This window comes from Coturnix japonica, chromosome 27 (genome assembly GCF_001577835.2).
Source record: "Coturnix japonica isolate 7356 chromosome 27, Coturnix japonica 2.1, whole genome shotgun sequence".
NCBI classification, from domain to species: domain Eukaryota; kingdom Metazoa; phylum Chordata; class Aves; order Galliformes; family Phasianidae; genus Coturnix; species Coturnix japonica.
In genome coordinates, this window is record NC_029542.1 from 4,570,473 (window position 1) to 4,582,871 (window position 12,399).

At 64.9% G+C, this 12,399-nt stretch overlaps 4 protein-coding genes across 7 annotated transcripts; all 4 read left to right on the forward strand.

Moving 5' to 3' along the window:
* Positions 1-6: 6 nt before the first annotated feature.
* On the forward strand, positions 7-3,812 carry LOC107325314 (alpha-N-acetylglucosaminidase-like). The gene is made up of 6 exons (XM_015886032.2): positions 7-915; positions 1,073-1,220; positions 1,285-1,431; positions 1,526-1,611; positions 1,792-2,048; positions 2,152-3,812. The coding sequence occupies exons 1-6, from the start codon at positions 458-460 to the stop codon at positions 3,366-3,368; spliced, it is 2,313 nt and encodes a 770-aa protein (XP_015741518.1). The 5' UTR covers positions 7-457; the 3' UTR covers positions 3,369-3,812.
* A 116-nt stretch (positions 3,813-3,928) lies between these two features.
* On the forward strand, positions 3,929-5,550 carry LOC107325318 (estradiol 17-beta-dehydrogenase 1-like). Of its 2 annotated transcripts, XM_015886037.1 has the most exons (6): positions 3,929-4,233; positions 4,303-4,464; positions 4,640-4,819; positions 4,889-4,982; positions 5,077-5,260; positions 5,335-5,550. In XM_015886037.1, the coding sequence occupies exons 1-6, from the start codon at positions 4,116-4,118 to the stop codon at positions 5,503-5,505; spliced, it is 909 nt and encodes a 302-aa protein (XP_015741523.1). In that variant the 5' UTR covers positions 3,929-4,115; the 3' UTR covers positions 5,506-5,550. The 2 variants fall into 2 exon arrangements, with proteins under 2 accessions (XP_015741523.1, XP_015741525.1); XM_015886039.1 differs by lacking the exon at positions 4,640-4,819.
* Positions 5,551-5,757: 207 nt separating this feature from the next.
* LOC107325315 (bifunctional coenzyme A synthase-like) lies at positions 5,758-8,675 on the forward strand. Of its 3 annotated transcripts, none has more exons than XM_032440880.1 (9): positions 5,758-6,383; positions 6,700-6,914; positions 6,988-7,119; positions 7,185-7,374; positions 7,475-7,539; positions 7,774-7,858; positions 7,941-8,038; positions 8,185-8,331; positions 8,387-8,675. In XM_032440880.1, the coding sequence occupies exons 1-9, from the start codon at positions 5,795-5,797 to the stop codon at positions 8,657-8,659; spliced, it is 1,794 nt and encodes a 597-aa protein (XP_032296771.1). In that variant the 5' UTR covers positions 5,758-5,794; the 3' UTR covers positions 8,660-8,675. The 3 variants fall into 3 exon arrangements, with proteins under 3 accessions (XP_032296771.1, XP_032296772.1, XP_015741519.1); XM_032440881.1 differs by having other exon boundaries at positions 5,760-6,383; positions 8,416-8,580; XM_015886033.2 differs by having other exon boundaries at positions 5,761-6,383; positions 8,410-8,580.
* A 25-nt stretch (positions 8,676-8,700) lies between these two features.
* MLX (MAX dimerization protein MLX) lies at positions 8,701-12,309 on the forward strand. The gene is made up of 8 exons (XM_015886040.1): positions 8,701-8,861; positions 8,943-8,979; positions 9,057-9,140; positions 9,249-9,355; positions 9,517-9,616; positions 9,761-9,860; positions 10,108-10,309; positions 10,785-12,309. The coding sequence occupies exons 1-8, from the start codon at positions 8,817-8,819 to the stop codon at positions 10,839-10,841; spliced, it is 732 nt and encodes a 243-aa protein (XP_015741526.1). The 5' UTR covers positions 8,701-8,816; the 3' UTR covers positions 10,842-12,309.
* Positions 12,310-12,399: the final 90 nt, after the last annotated feature.

The window sequence follows — 12,399 nt, forward strand, 5'->3', positions numbered from 1 at the left end:
TGTGTGTGTGTGTGTGTGTGTATTTGTGTATCTGTGTGTATTATCTGTGTGTGTCGTTGCGGTGCTCGGGGCAGTGACGCGGTGGCTGGAATCACTGTTGGCATTAATCGATGTCTGTGCATTAAAGGCGCTGAGCTGCACTGCGGGCTCCGGGCTGGTTTTGATCGGGGTCTGACGGGTCCTGCGTGTGCTGCGTTGGGTGCTGAGCTGCGGCCGTTCCCGTCCCGTTCCTTCCCGTTCCCGGTTCCCGTTCCCGGTTCCCGCCGTTCCCCCGTTCCTGCATCGCCCCCTTCCGGCCGCTGTGGGAATTTCATCGCGCCCCGCTCCCGTGGCCGCGCCCCCTCCCTGCCCCACCCAGTCGCTCCGTCCCGCCCCTCGTCGCTGATTGGCTCCCTTTGGCCCCGCTCCCTCCTACGGCGGCGCTGATTGGCGGAGCTCGGCGCGGCCCGACGCGGACATGGCGGTGTGGCCGCGGGCGGCGGCGATGGCGGCGCTGCCGGTGTCGGTGCTGTTGTCGGTTCTGATGCCGGTTCTGGTGTCGGTGTCGGTTCTGCCGGTGTCGGTTCTGGCGGCGCTTCCCGCGGAGCTGCGGGTCCCGGCGGGTGACGCTCGGCAGGAGGCGGCGGTTCGGGCGCTGTCGCGGCGGCTGTTGGGCTCCCGGGCCGCCGCCGTGTCGCTGTTCGTGGACTCGGCGCTGTCCCCGGGCGGACCCGACACGTACCGGCTGCGCTCCCCGCCCGGCGGCGCCGTGTCCGTGTCGGTCACGGGCTCCAGCGGCGTCGCGGCGGCCGCGGGGCTGTACCGGTACCTGCGCGATTCGTGCGGCTGCCACGTGTCCTGGTCCGCGCTGCAGCTCAACCTGCCCGACCCGCTGCCGCGGATACGCACCGAGATCCGCGTCACGACCCCCAACAGGTACCGGGACCGGAACCGGAACCGGGACCGGAACCGGAGCCGGGGGGATCGTGGGCTCCGTGCGGCTCCGGCCCCTCCCGGTTCTCGGTCTGTTCCCCCCGTCCCCGTCTCGGTCCCGTCGTTGCAGCACGAAGCGCTCACGGATCCGCCCCCCCAGGTTCCGGTTCTACCAGAACGTGTGTGCGCACAGTTACTCGTTCCCGTGGTGGGGCTGGGAGCGATGGGAGCGAGAGATCGACTGGATGGCGCTGAGCGGCATCAACGTGGCGCCCGCGTTCGCGGGGCAGGAGGCGATTTGGCAGCGGGTGGGTGCGGGGGGACGGGACGGGACGGGCCGAACCGCAGCGGGGCTGACCCGGAGCCGTGCAGGTGTACCGAGCCATGGGGCTGAACCAGAGCGACATCGACGCCCATTTCACGGGACCCGCGTTCCTGGCGTGGAACCGGATGGGGAACCTGCACGGCTGGGCCGGGCCGCTGCCACGCGCGTGGCACCTCCAGCAGCTTTACCTGCAGGTACCGGGGGGATCGTCCTGCCCCGGGGGGATCCTGCCCCGGGCTCTGCCGGCCGGTGCGGGACGCGGGATCCCCCCCTGCTCTGTGCCCCCAGTACAGGATCGTGGAGCGGATGCGGTCGCTGGGGATGCTGACGGTGCTGCCGGCCTTCACGGGCCACGTGCCGCCGGGGATCCTGCGGTAAGAGCCGCTGTGGGCGGCTGCTCCGAGTCACAGCTCCGCGCTGTTCAGTGCCCTGCCCATATTCCTCCCACGTGGCCCCCCGGCCTCGTCCCTCTGCCCATCTCCATCCCCATCCCCATCTCCATCTCCATCCCCATCCCCATCTCCATCCCCATCTCCATCCCTGTCTCCACTCAGGGTCTTCCCGCGCATCAACGCCACCCGCCTGGGGAACTGGAGCCACTTTGACTGCACTCTGTCCTGTTCCTACCTGCTGTCCCCCGAGGAGCCCATGTTCCAGGTGATCGGGACACTCTTCCTGAAGGAGCTGATCAAGGAGTTTGGCACCGACCACATCTACAGCGCCGACACCTTCAACGAGATGAGCCCGCCGTCCTCCGACCCCGCTTACCTGGCGGGCATCAGCAGCGCCGTCTTCAGGGCCATGACGGGAGGTGGGTCGCTGTGGGGCTGCTCTGTGCTCGATTGAGGCCCCGCATCCCCACTGAGCTGTGCTGGGGCCGTGCCCGCTGTGCTCACTTTGCCCTCTGCCCGCAGCGGATCCCGACGCGCGGTGGCTGATGCAGGGGTGGCTCTTCCAGCACCAGCCGACCTTCTGGCAGCCCCCGCAGGTGCAGGCGGTTCTGCGTGCGGTGCCGCTGGGCCGCATGATCGTCCTCGATCTCTTTGCCGAGTCCAAACCCGTCTATGAGTGGACCGAGTCCTTCTACGGGCAGCCCTTCATCTGGTGCATGCTGCACAACTTCGGCGGCAACCACGGCCTCTTTGGCGCAGTGGAGGCCATCAATCACGGCCCTTTCGTGGCGCGGCGCTTCCCCAACTCCACCATGGTGGGCACGGGGCTGGTGCCCGAGGGCATCGAGCAGAACGACGTGGTGTACGAGCTGATGAACGAGCTGGGCTGGAGCCACGAGCCCCTGGACCTCCCGCTGTGGGTGTCCCGCTACGCACAGCGCCGCTACGGGGCCCCCAACGCCGCCGCCAGCGCCGCGTGGCAGCTGCTGCTGCGCAGCGTCTACAACTGCACCGGCGCCTGCGTCAACCACAACCGCAGCCCCTTGGTGCGCCGCCCATCCCTGCACATGGACACGCAGCTCTGGTACAACGCCAGCGACGTCTACGAGGCCTGGAGGCTGCTGCTGAGCGCCGGCCCCGCGCTGGGCTCCAGCCCGGCCTTCCGCTACGACGTGGCCGATGTGACGCGGCAGGCGCTGCAGCAGCTGGTGGGCGATTTCTACCAGCGCATCCGCGACTCCTTCCAGCGCCGCGCGCTGCCCGAGCTGCTGGCGGCCGGCGGCGTGTTGCTGTACGACCTGCTGCCGGAGCTGGACGCGCTGCTGGGCTCCCAGCGCCTCTTCCTGCTGGGCCGAGTGCTGCAGGACGCCCGCAGCAGAGCCACCAGCGAGCGCGAGGCCCAGCAGTACGAGCTCAACGCCCGCAACCAGGTGACGCTGTGGGGACCCAGCGGGAACATCCTGGACTACGCCAACAAGCAGCTGTCGGGGCTGGTGCTGGATTATTACGGGGTGCGCTGGAGCCTTTTCGTCTCGCTGCTGGTGGAGTGTCTGAACACGGGCAGCCCCTTCCACCAGGAGCAGTTCAACCAGGCCGTCTTCCAAGTGGAGAGGGGCTTCGTCTACAATGAGAAGCGTTACCCTGCGACGCCCGTGGGCGACACGCTGGAGATTGCCAGGAAGATCTTCCTCAAGTACCACCCCGGTGCCGCACAGCACGGCCGGGACGGGCCCCCGTGATGCGGGTTGTGCTGCTCAGAGCCCCCCCAGCTCCACGCCTGAGTGCTGCATCCCTGCGACACCAGAATGAAGGCGCTGAGCAGCAGCAGGAGCTGACGGCATCACAGAGGGTGGGAATCACCCCAGGGGCTGCTGCAGCCCGGAGACCTGCTTGGTCCTGCCAGCACCCGGCCTGCCCTGAGCTGGGCTGCCCACAGAGCGGGGAGGTGCAGGAGTTGGGCTCTGCTGCCCCATTGGAAGCTGGGCAGTACCCGGGCAGGGGCTGGAGCGGCGAAATATGGGACCCTGGGGCAGCCTTGGGAGGACCGTGGTGCTCCAGGGGCAGCCCCAACACACACAGTGCCTTTGTACCGAACGAAGCTCTGCCAGGCTCCCCATGGCGGGGTTTTCTCTGCCTTTTCTTCCCAGCACGAGGGGCCATTAAAGCCCTGGCTGCTCGGTGCCGTTGGGCTGCTCTGTGTGTGTCTCTCCAGCACAGCTTGTTTCTAATGAGCTGACGGGAGCAACTCCTGACCCACAAAGTGGGAACGTGGTGCACAGGGAAAAAGCACCACGGGTTGTGGGGCAGCTCGGGGCCGTCCCGGGCTGGTGCAGGGCTGGGGGGATTGTGGCAGCAGTGCGGGGTTCTTATCAACTCAGCTGCAGGTGGAGGGCCTTGAGATAAGCGGGCAGACACAACACGGTGGGTGGGTGGGACAGAGCCCAGCCTTTAAAAACCATCCGGCCCCGAGTCCAGCACCGTCCGCCATGGAGAGAACCGCGGTGCCCGTGGAGAAGACCAGGGTGCTGATCACCGGCTGCTCCTCGGGCATCGGGCTGGGGCTGGCCGCGCGGTTGGCGGCCGACGCTGCCCGCAGGTTTAAAGGTAAAGGGGTGACGCTGTGGGTGGGGGTCCCAGCGCTGCAGGTGCAGCACGGCCACGCTCTGTCCACAGTGTTCGCCACTATGCGGGACCTGGCCAAGGGCGAGCGGCTGCTGCAGCGCCTGGGGGGGCGCAGCCCCGACACGCTGGAGCTGCTGCAGTTGGACGTCACCGACCCGCACTCACTGGCTGCCGCCGTGCGCTGCCTGCAGGGGCAGCACCTGGATGTGCTGGGTACGGCCACCCCCACCCGACGGCACCTGCAGGGCACGGCTGGGAATGGGGCCATTATGGGGACGGGTGGGTGTGCTGGGGCACGGAGCGGAGGAGCGGGGTTGGGTTCTCACGTCCCCGTATTCAAACGGTGCTGGGGGTACCGACACCCGCTGACCAGCACCGTGCCCCACAGTGTGCAACGCGGGGGTGGGTCTGATGGCGCCCCTGGAGATGTGCTCGGATCAGGCCATGAGAGCGGTGTTCGACGTGAACGTCTTCGGCACCGCACGCACCATTCAGGCCTTCCTGCCCGCCATGAAGCGCCGCCGGGCCGGGCGCATCCTCGTGTCCAGCAGCGTCGGGGGGCTGCAAGGTGGGCGGGGGCTGCAAGGTGGGCTGCAAGGTGGGGAGAGACGCGGCTTCAAACGCTGCTCTGCCCCAGGGCTGCCCTTCAACGCCGTGTACTGCGCCAGCAAGTTCGCGCTGGAGGGGCTGTGCGAGAGCCTGGCCATCGTTCTGCAGCCCTTCAACGTCCAGTGAGCGCCGTGGGGTGCGGTGTGGGGTGAGGTGCGGGGTGAGGTGCGGGGCCCGCGATGGGGCGTGAGCGCAGCGGGGGCCGCTTTCCCGCAGCGTGACGCTGGTGGAGTGCGGCCCCGTGCGAACCGACTTCATGGACAACGCGCGACGCGCCGACCCGGACGGGCCCGAGCTGCGGGCGCTGGACGCCGAGACGCAGCGGTTGTACCGGCGGTACCTGCGGCACCTCGCGCGGCTGCTCCCGCACAGCGCGCAGCGGGTGGACGACGTGCTGCAGGTCGGCGGGGCTGCGGGGCTGCGGGGCTGCGGGGCTGCGGGGCGGGCGCTGAGCGCTGAGCGGTGCCGCTGCAGGTGTTCGTGGACGCCATCGCCGCCCCGGTACCGCCCCTGCGCTGCGTCGCCGCGCGGATCCCGGCCCCGCTGTCGCGGCTGAGACCCGGCGGACCCGACGGCACCGACTACGTGCGGGCCATGCACGACTTCGTCTTCGGCCCCGGTGAAGCCGCCGAGGAGCAGCCGTGAGCGCGGCCCCGGGACGGCCCGGCAATAAAACCCCGTGTCCGCGGCTCCGGTTCGGCCTCTTTGTGAGGGACGGGGGATTGTGCACGGGGGGGCGGCACCGGAGCTGGGGGGGGGGGGGGATAGTATCGGAGCCGTTGAACGGGCGCTACCGGTCGCGGCGCCCCGCGATCCTCCCCCCGCCCGCAGCCCCCACGTTGCCGCGCAGCTCCAGGCCGCGGAGCCCGGCGGGGGCGGGGCGGGGGGCGGGACCGTGACGCGTCCGGGGTCGGTGCGATCTTCCGGCGGGGCGATGGCGCCGTTCCCGTCGGGGCTGTTGGTGCTGACGGCCCCGCTGGGCTCGTTGCCGCGTCGGGCGGCGGCGGCGCTGGCGGAGGCGGCGGGGCTGGTGACGGGGCCGCTCTACGTGCACCTGCAGCCGGGGCTGCGCCTGGACGGCCCCGCGCCGCGCCCCGCCGCCCCCCCGCGCGCCCCCGCTCTGCTCCGCGCTTTGTCCGCGCTCTACGCGGCGGCGGCGTCGCACCGGGAGCTGGACGTGCGGGTCCTGCTGGGCCACGGACACCGGCTGGCGCGGCCGCCCCGCGTGCTGCTCGCGGACGGCGGAGCCGGCGACGCGGGGCCGGTCCGGGTGGCGCTGCGGGAATTGGCCGCCGCCGCCTACGGCTGCCCGGCCGAGCTGCCCGCGGTGCTGCTCAGCGGCTCGGACGGACCCGAGGCGCCGCACGACGGCCCCGGCGCGGAGCTGCCCGTCTACTCCGACGTGGTGGTCGGCGGCACCTTCGATCGGCTGCACGGCGCCCACCGGCTGCTGCTCAGCGCCTGCTGCCTGCTGGCACGGCGGAGGCTGCTGGTCGGGGTGGCCGACGGGGAACTGCTGCGCCGTGAGTGCTGCGGGAAGCGGGGCCGGGGGGCAGCGGGGAACGGGACGGGACGGCGGTGGGGGCTGAGGGCCGCCCCTGGGCCGGGGTATGGGACAGTGTCCGGGTAGCTCAGAGCGCTCGGGGGCTGCTGGCAGGAGGGATGTGGGTCAGCACCGGTGGCGGGCACTGATCACAGGGACAGCCCAGGTCCTGCAGCTGCTGTCCTGCACAGTCCAGGGCCCTGTGGGCAGGATGGTGGTGGGGCACTGCTGGAGGGTTCCTACCATAGAACCGTTTGCTCTGCTGCTCTCACTGTTCCGTCGCGGTGCTGCTGCAGACAAAGTCCTGCGGGAGCTGATCGAGCCCTACGAGCTGCGGGTGGCCAAACTGCGGGAGTTCCTGGCAGATGTGCAGCCCTCGGTGCTGTACGACATCGTGCCTCTGGGCGACCCCTACGGCCCCGCAATCACCGACCCGGAGCTGCGCTGCATCGTGGTCAGCGAGGAGACACGCAAGGGAGGGGAGGCCGTGAACAAGAAGAGGATCGAGAACGTAACTGGAGGATCTGAGACCTCTGGGCCCCGTGGTTACATCTGGGGGGCTCAGTGGTGTCCCCTCCCGGCAGGGCCTCGCCGCACTGGAGCTCTTTGAGATCGAGCTGATGGAGGATCCCCAACACAGCCTCAGTGAGGAGGAGAAGATCAGCTCCTCCAGCCTGCGACAGCGGCTGCTCGGCACGTTGCTGCGGCCCCCACGGGTAGGGGGAGCTGCCGGGGGCTGGGAGCTGCGGGACCACCGCCCGTCTGACCCTTCCTTCCCCAGGACAGCCCCACGCTGCCCCCCCGCCCCTACATCATCGGTCTGACCGGGGGCAGCGGGAGCGGGAAGACCTCGATCGCCCGCCGCCTGGGGCAGATGGGAGCGTTCATCATCGATGCTGATGCACTGGGCCACGCTGTGTACCTGCCCGGCAGCCCGGCCCACGGGCAAGTGGTGGCTGCGTTTGGGGCAGGTGGGGCTGGGTGTGCTGCGGCACCGGCGCTGTGCCGGGACACGCTGTGCAGGTGAGTTGGATTCTTTCTGCTCCCAAATCACCTCCCTCTGTCTTGCAGAAATCTTGAACAAAGACGGGACGATCAACAGGAAGATCCTCGGGGCAAAAGTGTTTGGAAACCAGGTACGAGCAGCACAGGGAATGTCAATATTTAACCTCATGAGCAGAGAACTCTGTGCTGGCGCTTTGATTTCCAGCCCTTTGAGCTGATGCCACGTCCCTGTGCAGTAGCACACAGTAAATCAGCGGCTGTGCAGGATCCACATCCAGGCAGCAGCTGCTGTTGCTCCTCCAGCTGTGGCCCCCTCGTGGACCAACCTCTGGGAGGACCCTGACTCCGCTGCGGTTCCTTTCCAGGAGCGGCTGAAGAACCTCACAGACATCGTGTGGCCGGAGATCGCGCGGATGGTCAGGGAGCAGATCAGGGAGGCAGGAGCTCAAGGTACCGGGTGGCTCTGATTGTAGTGGGCGCTGCCGGCGCTGCCTGTGTCCGCCCGGTGACCAGGAACGGCCTCGTTCCGTAGGAAAAGCCGTGATGGTGCTGGATGCCGCCGTGCTGCTGGAGGCCGGATGGCAGGAGATGGTGCACGAGGTGTGGGCGGCCATCATCCCCGAGGACGAGGTGGGTGACTCCCCTCGGCCGCCCCGTGATCCCCGTGACCCCCCGTGACCCCCGTGATCCCCGTGACCCCCGTGATCGCCGTGATCCCCGTGATCGCCGTGACCCCCGTGATCGCCGTGACCCCCCGTCCCGTGCTGGTCCCGCAGGCGCTGAAACGCATCGTGAGCCGGGACGGGCTGAGCGAGGAGGCGGCGCGTGACCGGCTGCGGAGTCAGATGAGCGACGGGCAGCGGGTGCGGGAGGCGCATGTTGTGCTGAGCACCGCGTGGGAGCCCGACGTCACCCACAAACAGGTGAGAACGGGCCGCTGTAACGGGCCGGTGTAACGGCGCCGAGCCCCGCACGAAGCTGCTGACGGTGCCCGTTGTCAGGTGGAGAAGGCGTGGGAGCTGCTGCAGCGCCGCATCCACCGCGCGGCCACCGCAACGAGCAGCTGAACCGCAACGGGACCGAGAGGAGCCGGGACCGGGAGCGAACGGAGCGAACGGAGCGAACGGAGCCGCACAACGCGCCGGGACGGACCGGAAGCGCCGCGGCCCCGACCGGGCGGGTACGGCCCGTGCTCGGCACGGCGGGCGCTGCCGGTTCCGCGCCGTGATCCCGCAGCCGAGCGGCGGTTAAAGGGCGGTCGCAGTTTCCCGGTGTCCGTGCTGTTTGTGTCCCGTTGGTCCCGTTGTTCCCGTTGTTCCCGTTGTCCCCACGTGGCGCCCCCTCGCGGTCGGGAGGGCGGCGCTTCCCGGCGTCCCCCGCGGCTCCCACGTGACCGGGGCGGGGGAAGATGGCGGAGCCGCCCGGTGCCGCGGCGGAGGAAGCGTGGGGGAAGGTAACGGGGCGGCGGTCGGACCGTGGGGCCGAGGCCCGGAGCGCCACCATCCGCCCCGTGACCGCCGCCCTCCGCCCGCAGGTGGACGCCGCGTACGGGGACAATGTCCCGGAGCCCGGTAGGTGCCGGGGGGGGCGGTTCGATGGCGGGTGGCGGATGGGGCGGCTCCGCTGAGCGGCTCCCGCTGTCCCGCAGCGCTCGGTACGGACAGGAAGGGCAGCGTCGTGTCCCGCGCCAACAGCATCGGATCCACCAGCGCCTCGTCCGTGCCCAACACCGGTACGAACGGGGGCACCGGGCTGGAGCGGGGCGGGCGCGGGGCAACCGGGGACGGCGGCGTCCGGGGGGGCCCGTCCCGACCCGCGCTCAGCGCCGCTGTGTCCGCAGACGACGAGGACAGCGATTACCCGCAGGAGTTTTACAAGGAGTCCTACAAGGACCAGCGGCGCCGGGCGCACACGCAGGCGGAGCAGAAGCGGCGCGATGCCATCAAGGTCGGTGGGCGCCGCGCCGCGTTCCAGCCCCTCGTCCCGTGCTGGATCCGCTCCATGAGCCGCGTGTGGCTGGAGCCGCTTTGGCCGCGTGGTGGGAGCTGGGCTGTGGGTCCGTGTAACCGCTGCCGTTTGTGCCTGTTCTGCTCCCTCTGCCCCTGCAGAAAGGCTACGACGACCTGCAGGCCATCGTGCCCACCTGCCAGCAGCAGGACTTCGCCATCGGCTCCCAGAAGCTGAGCAAGGCCGTCATCCTGCAGAAGAGTGAGTGTGTGCAGGAGGCAGCAGGGCACGATCCGACCCTCAGGCACCTCAATGTGGTGATTGTGTGTGATGGTGCCTCGGGGACCGACCTCAGGGAGGTCAGAGGGGCCCCATGTGCTGCTTACTCTGTGTTTTTGTGTTCAGCCATTGATTACATTCAGTTCCTGCACAAGGAAAAGAAGAAGCAAGAAGAGGAAGTTTCTACTCTCAGGAAAGACGTGATGGCCTTGAAGATAATGAAAGTGTAAGTAAGAAGTTATTTGGTTGCTGCCCCCTTCTTCCTGCTGTTTTTCCCCATGTCCCTGCAAAGCTCCCCCGATGTGCTCAGTGCTCTGTGTGCAGTCTGGCACCTGGGGTCGTACCAAATTGCCTCCAGTTCTGAAGCTGTTTTCAGTGTCCAGTTACTGGCAGCAGCTTCTGCCCCCGCTGTCGCCCAGCTGCTGTGCAGTACGAGGCTTCGATAGCACTGAGCCCCAAACTTGGTGTTTCAGGAACTATGAGCAGATCGTAAAAGCTCACCAGGACAACCCGAGTGAGGGGAAGGACCAGGTCTCTGACCAGGTGAAATTCAACGTTTTCCAAGGCATTATGGATTCCCTCTTTGAGTCCTTTAATGCCTCCATCTCAGTCACGAGTTTTCAAGAGCTGTCAGCATGTGTCTTCAGCTGGATTGAGGAGCACTGTAAGCCCCATGTGAGTACAGCAGACACAGGGGGGTTGATATAAGAGCAGAGGCTGTTGTGTATGGCTGCACCTGTCTGGAGTGTAGGCCTGTGTGCAGCTTTTCTTTCGCCTGGGCCTTCAGAAAGGCAGAATGTGGCTGACACTGGACCTGGGGCATGGGAGCTTGGGTTCCTCTCATTTCCCAGCTGCTTGGCAGTGAAATTCAGACACTGAAAAACAGAGCTTACAAAGAGGGTGCTTGTTCCCCAGCACTTTGTTCCATAAGACACTTAGAAGTTAGGAGGGAAGAGAATGAGCTGCATGGGCAGGGCCAGGTCCTTGTTGTGCTGTGGCTGCCTGGAGCCCTGCAGCCTGAGAACACAGACAGGCGATCGTTTCCCATACAGGTGCTGAGATCTGTGGCACCAGGTGCTGTCTGTAGCATTGAGCATGGGAAAGGCTTTTCCTCCCCTGAACAACTGACTGTGTCTCCTCTCTGCCCCAGACCCTACGGGACATTGTCATCGGGGTCCTGCACCAGGTGAAGAGTCAGCTGTACTGAGCATCCCTCGCTGGAGCACCTCCCGACCGGGTGACAGCTGCCAGGAGAGGCTGGACCATCTCCCTTGTGCTGGTCCTTAAAGCTTCTTCGATTATTTATTGTCACTACAAAACCAAACCAAAGCTGTGCAAACAGGTACTGTCACAGTCAACGTTACCAAATACTGCTAAGGACTTAGTGAAGGGAAAGAAATAAGTGTGTATTGAATATAGATCTTTTAAGTTGCCAGTGTCTTTAGCTCAGGCAGGTGGTTGCAGTTGGGTTTATCTGTGCCACTGATTTCAGGGCTGCAGCTCAGCAGGTGAATCTGCTCTGTAACCTCACACCTGATATAAACCCTATTGAACCTGGGAGCAGGGAGAAATAGGAGAGTGCTAAAAGCTGTTGCTGTGCTAATGCAGCTCAGGAATAGGGTTATTCTGCAGCTGCAGGTTTTCAATACCTCCCTCTGAAGCAGCTCTTAGAAAAGCAAGAGTCTGCTTTTAATTTCTGTAGCTGCTTTGGAGAAGGCCCGGGAGAACTGAGGGCAGGTTTATTAGCATGTCACTGCCAGGGCAATGCTCATTACATGGAGCAGCAAGCGAGCTCTGTGCTGAAGGAGTGCCCTGGGGCCTCGCTGTGCTGACTCTTCAGTAACACCCCTGAATGGGAAAGGAGTGAACTTTCATTGCAGCCTTTTCCTCCTTGTTCTGATGAGTGCTGAATTGGGCCTGGCTTTATCTTTTTCTGGGTTGTGATGTGGCCACACTGAACAGGAAAGTTCAGTAGCTGCAGCACAGCATTACTCTGAGTTCACACTGCTGTTCCTTAGCACCATGATTTTATGTGGGTATATATATTTATATACATGTAACCAGCCTTGATTTTATTTTATAGATCACTGAAATCATTGTAAAGTGTAATCAATGCCAGTTTTGCAGTGTCTCACTTGCCACACGCTGCTGCTGTCAGTGTGAATCAGCAAACCAAGCACAATGATGGCATTGGACAGCATCACCCTCCATGGCATTGACACATACAGCAGGACTTGTTCTCTAGTCGTGTTCTTGCTACCACTCCAACAGTAGCAACTATTTATTTTATGTTGTTTTTCCACTGTAGATGAGGTAATGCTAAGTTTCTCAGCTCCGGGTTGCTTGATTTTTGAATGCTGCAGCTGGAGATGGTTGAAGCTGTTGCTTCTGTTTGACTTAAATGAAGAAAAGCTTTTTGGTGGGGTTGATTTTTAGATGAAATTGTTTTTCCAAACCCTGTGACCTTTTGGATATAATACAATAGAAGCCCAGTAGGAGTCAGACCCTGTGGTGTCGCACACAACTGATGACACGTACAGGGCACAGCTTAATTTCCTTTAGATGCAACCTCTTGCCTTGAGAGGAAGATGCGGATTTTTACAGACCTCATATGTGAAAGTGACATATTTTTCTATTATGGAAAATGATTAAATAAATTTTGCTGAATGTTTTAATGGCTCTTCTGCTTTTATTTCTGGTGCTGTGTGCCTGGAGACTTTAATGGGATCAGGTAAGGGCTGCACCCACTGCAGCTGTGGCTCACG

Bases quoted from the DNA above. Each gene is read 5' to 3' on its own strand.
- LOC107325314 (XM_015886032.2), top strand. From the start codon at position 458: ATGGCGGTGTGGCCGCGGGCGGCGGCGATGGCGGCGCTGCCGGTGTCG. The intron at 1,612-1,791 runs GTAAGAGCCGCT...GTCTCCACTCAG, and splicing joins GTGCCGCCGGGGATCCTGCG to GGTCTTCCCGCGCATCAACG. The intron at 2,049-2,151 runs GTGGGTCGCTGT...CTCTGCCCGCAG, and splicing joins CTTCAGGGCCATGACGGGAG to CGGATCCCGACGCGCGGTGG.
- LOC107325315 (XM_032440880.1), top strand. From the start codon at position 5,795: ATGGCGCCGTTCCCGTCGGGGCTGTTGGTGCTGACGGCCCCGCTGGGC. The intron at 7,375-7,474 runs GTGGGGCTGGGT...TCTGTCTTGCAG, and splicing joins GGTGGCTGCGTTTGGGGCAG to AAATCTTGAACAAAGACGGG. The intron at 7,540-7,773 runs GTACGAGCAGCA...GTTCCTTTCCAG, and splicing joins CAAAAGTGTTTGGAAACCAG to GAGCGGCTGAAGAACCTCAC.
- MLX (XM_015886040.1), top strand. From the start codon at position 8,817: ATGGCGGAGCCGCCCGGTGCCGCGGCGGAGGAAGCGTGGGGGAAG. The intron at 8,862-8,942 runs GTAACGGGGCGG...CTCCGCCCGCAG, and splicing joins CGGAGGAAGCGTGGGGGAAG to GTGGACGCCGCGTACGGGGA. The intron at 9,861-10,107 runs GTAAGTAAGAAG...TTGGTGTTTCAG, and splicing joins GCCTTGAAGATAATGAAAGT to GAACTATGAGCAGATCGTAA.
- LOC107325318 (XM_015886037.1), top strand. From the start codon at position 4,116: ATGGAGAGAACCGCGGTGCCCGTGGAGAAGACCAGGGTGCTGATCACC. The intron at 4,465-4,639 runs GTACGGCCACCC...CGTGCCCCACAG, and splicing joins GCAGCACCTGGATGTGCTGG to TGTGCAACGCGGGGGTGGGT. The intron at 4,983-5,076 runs GTGAGCGCCGTG...GCTTTCCCGCAG, and splicing joins CTGCAGCCCTTCAACGTCCA to CGTGACGCTGGTGGAGTGCG.